This window comes from Lycium barbarum, chromosome 12, assembly GCF_019175385.1.
Source record: "Lycium barbarum isolate Lr01 chromosome 12, ASM1917538v2, whole genome shotgun sequence".
In the NCBI taxonomy this organism is placed as follows: Eukaryota; Viridiplantae; Streptophyta; class Magnoliopsida; order Solanales; family Solanaceae; genus Lycium; species Lycium barbarum.
Window position 1 is genome coordinate 100,646,060 of NC_083348.1, and position 4,044 is coordinate 100,650,103.

Genomic DNA, 4,044 nt, shown 5'->3' on the forward strand with positions numbered 1-4,044 from the left:
TTTAAGTATTAGTTGGACATTTATTTACTGTCTCGTAAGGTTCCCAATATAGAAAATCCAATAGATTTGTCTTGCAAATTAAATATTGCTAGTGGCTCCATCTCGCCAGCTAAAAGCAATGAAACTATACAACACGTTCTGGGCAAAGTCTCAATTAAAATCCAAATCAAAGAGAATTTCCCAAAATTTTACTGCTTCCCTTAGTTAATGATTGCTCGAGTATTTTTTTTTTTCCTCGTTGACTAGGATTGTTTACACCGATGGATCATTACTCTTCGTTTTTACATCTAAATCTCACACGAGGGCATGAAAGAATAAAACAAGGTATAAGCTTGTATTCATCGTTACGAAAATAGCAAATAGATCCAATTTTCAACGGATATCGATTTGGAAAACTGAAGTTCTCCGCATATAACTTATATACACCAATAATATAATTAAACTTTTACAGGTCTATCAAATCTCAAGTAGTTATAGGTAGTATTTTTCTTTCTTTCCAAATTCCCAACTTGGCGTTACTATGAACAATTACATGTTGCAAATTTCAGACTGTATGGCTGTAGGCGTACACAGCATACAGCAACACCTGATAAACAAGGGAAAGTGTGTCAGCATAGACTCCCCCTAAAAGGCAGTCTCTTGGAAAAAGCTCTCCCACCTCAATTGATTCCAAAAGCCAAAAGGCCCCCTGAACCCACTTTTGTTTCTACCTCCGTGTTGCCTGACCCCACTATCTGGCCCACCCAGAATCATCAGCCACCACAAGATAATGAAACAACTTTCCACCCATTAACTTCACTCCACGTGTCACGCGTGGATTCTCTTCCCACTTGGTAGTTGCCTACTGTTATTTTCCCTCCTTCCCCCCGCTTCACATAAGTCTACAGCATAGCCTGCTCAACTTCAGTACTCAAACTACAACAGAAAATAGAGAGCAACAAGAAGAGAGAAAAAAAAAAAAAAAAAAAAGAGAAACCAAAATTAGTTCAATGTTGAAAAAGGAGAATTTTGATGGCAACAGCAATAACTGGGCAAGGGTGTGCGACTCTTGCGGTTCCGCTGCATGTACCGTTTACTGCCGGGCGGATTCCGCCTATTTGTGTGCGGGCTGTGATGCCCGCATACATGCAGCAAGTCTCGTGGCTTCTCGTCACGAGCGTGTCTGGGTTTGCGAGGCCTGTGAGCGTGCCCCTGCAGCCTTTCTTTGCAAGGCGGATGCAGCCTCACTATGTGCCTCCTGCGACGCTGACATCCATTCTGCCAACCCCTTGGCGCGCCGTCACCACCGTGTCCCAATTATGCCCATTCCAGGTAGCCGCCATTTCTTTTTTCTTACACAACATAAATTATTCAGATCACCCTAAGGGCTATCAAATAGCCAAGTTCAAGAGTAAAAGACTATTGATAGTTGAGGGGAATCTGAATGAAATACGGCAAGTTTAGGTAGATCTTTAGGTATTCTGCCTAAATTATATAAATATGACTTCTGAACCATAATTTAAAAAATGTAACGTGTTAAGTAGCAAGAACCTTAAGAATTGAACTCATTAAACTTAAATTCTGAATCCGTCTCTGTTCCAATTTTCAGGAACCCTTTTTGGACCTCCAGCTGTTGACACCGTTGGCAGTGGTTCTATGATGATTGGTGGACCCACAGGGGAAGGAACGGAGGATGATGGGTTCTTGAGTTTGACTCAAGATGCAGATGATACGACCATAGATGACGAAGATGAAGACGAAGCTGCTTCATGGTTGTTGTTGAATCCTCCTGTTAAAAACAACAATAATAAGAACAACGTTAACAATAACAACCACAACAATCAAAATAACAACTATGGGATGTTGTTTGGTGGGGAAGTAGTGGATGACTACTTGGATCTTGCGGAGTACGGAGGGGATAGTCAGTTTAACGATCAGTACAGTGTTAATCAGCAGCAACAACATTACTCTCTTCCTCAAAAGAGCTATGGTGGAGATAGCGTGGTGCCAGTTCAGAATGGACAAGGAAAATCTTTAATGCTTTACCACCAACAGCAACGACAACAAAGTCACCATCTGAATTTTCAGCTGGGAATGGAGTATGGCAATTCTAACACTGGATATGGATACCCTGCTACTATGAGCCACAGTGTAAGTTTTCTTCACTTTATCCATATATCTCAATTCAGGCAATATGCACTTTCAATTCATGAGTTCTCTTACGAAGATACTACAAAATTTTCAAACTCAATTTGTTTTAAAACATTTTCCTTTTTTGCTTCTGAATTAATTTTTCCAGCCAGTCGTGCTTTTTCAACAGAGGATTTGTCATTTTAGCTGTCCATTTGCTATTATGTTGTTTTTACATACCTAAACTGGCCCGAACCTTTGTAGTATAAACCTTTCCGGAAGATTCCCTGCTATTTTTAAAAGCTTCTTTCCCAAATCAGCAAAGATGTTTAGATTCTTCTTCACTCTCCCTGTCACTGAAATAATATGTAATTAGTAATTCTTAGCAATCTTCCTTTACATTCAAGTCATACATAGTAATTCACTAGTATAATATTTGATGTTACTGTTTAGCTTTTTAACCCTGCGTTCTCATATTAACTACCAAAAAAAACTGTGTTCTCAAGATTCCTTTGATAAAAAAATTCCTCAAGGGTGGATACTTTAAAGAATCTTTACCTTTTCCGCTTTTCCATTGGCTTTCTTTGGACACTTTTGTTTTTAATACGAGGTTACTAGGTTTATGTTGTTAATCAGCGACATCCTACACAGATGTTGCTGTTGTTATATGTGCCGAATATCAGGATAAATCTTGTAGTCTTGCTAGTCTGTTTTCTTGAATGGACCAAGGAAAACTTTATGGAGCTAACTTATATATACTTAACATTATTAAAAAAAATACACTTTAATGTATTTTAACATGTCCCTAACCTGCCGTATTTTCAGATTACTAATTTTACTTTTTATGGACGGTTAACTATACTTATCTTTTAAGTGATATGTGAATCGGAAAGATGACATTTCTTTATCTGGATGTATCATCAGGTTTCCATTTCGTCGATGGATGTCAGTGTTGTCCCAGAATCTGCACTAAGTGAAACTTCAAACTCCCACCCACGACCACCAAAAGGGACCATTGATCTGTTCTCTGGCCCTTCAATTCAGATACCTCCCCAGCTTACTCCAATGGATAGAGAAGCCAGAGTCCTAAGGTACAGAGAGAAGAAGAAGAACCGTAAATTTGAGAAAACCATAAGGTATGCTTCAAGAAAAGCCTACGCAGAAACAAGGCCAAGAATCAAAGGCCGATTCGCGAAAAGAACGGACGTAGAGGCTGAAGTAGACCAGATGTTCTCCGCACAATTAATGGCAGATAGCAGTTATGGGATTGTGCCTTCATTCTGAAGGCGACAAAAAGAAGATCAACTACAAGTCCCTAAACCTAGTATTAATATTGTATCTCTTACATCATTATCGATCTAACTAGCTATTGAATAATGAGAAATGTAATACAGTAGTTTTCCACAGAGATTTGTTAAATTCTCTTCATTGTTGTATATGTAAAAAGAGTTCTTCCTTGTAGACCGTGTTGCAGTCAATACGTACAACTTTTTTGAGGAAGTAAAGAAAAAGCCCCTCCAGTGTAAAGGGATTGACCCAACAAGACAGAAAGTACTAGTTCTGCAAGAAGTAGAGAATTAACTGCAGTATCAAAGAGTGTAAAGAGTGTGGTGGAATGGATGAGAAATCTGCATCTAAAAACCTTCAAGGAGTGTGGTGGAATGTATGAGAAACCTGCATTTGAAAACCTTTTGGTACGAAATGTAACCTCCTTAGTGGACCTACCCGGCATAAATGCAGATACCGGATGCCTAAAGGGGAAAAGAAAAAAAAAAGAAAAGAAGAATTGACTGCAGTTAACTTTAAAAGAACTCGGTCCAGCCACAAGTAATGGGAAAACCACTATTACCGATAACCTCTGGATGCTCAGGAGCTGTATATGACAAATGTGTGCTGGTGCAATATAATTGAAGCTCAGTTCTGCTTTCTGCTTTC

The 4,044-nt window shown here is 39.0% G+C and overlaps 1 protein-coding gene across 1 annotated transcript; it reads left to right on the forward strand.

The window, feature by feature from the left end:
- The first annotated feature begins 896 nt into the window (after positions 1–896).
- Positions 897–3,570, forward strand: LOC132622965 (zinc finger protein CONSTANS-LIKE 2). Its single transcript, XM_060337658.1, has 3 exons — positions 897–1,311; positions 1,589–2,130; positions 3,034–3,570. Exons 1-3 carry the CDS (start codon positions 990–992, stop codon positions 3,391–3,393), a joined length of 1,224 nt encoding a protein of 407 aa, XP_060193641.1. The 5' UTR covers positions 897–989; the 3' UTR covers positions 3,394–3,570.
- Positions 3,571–4,044: the final 474 nt, after the last annotated feature.

Coding starts and splice junctions, on each gene's coding strand:
- LOC132622965 (XM_060337658.1), top strand. CDS start 990: ATGTTGAAAAAGGAGAATTTTGATGGCAACAGCAATAACTGGGCAAGG. Junction 1,312..1,588: donor CCCAATTATGCCCATTCCAG/GTAGCCGCCATT, acceptor TCCAATTTTCAG/GAACCCTTTTTGGACCTCCA. Junction 2,131..3,033: donor CTGCTACTATGAGCCACAGT/GTAAGTTTTCTT, acceptor ATGTATCATCAG/GTTTCCATTTCGTCGATGGA.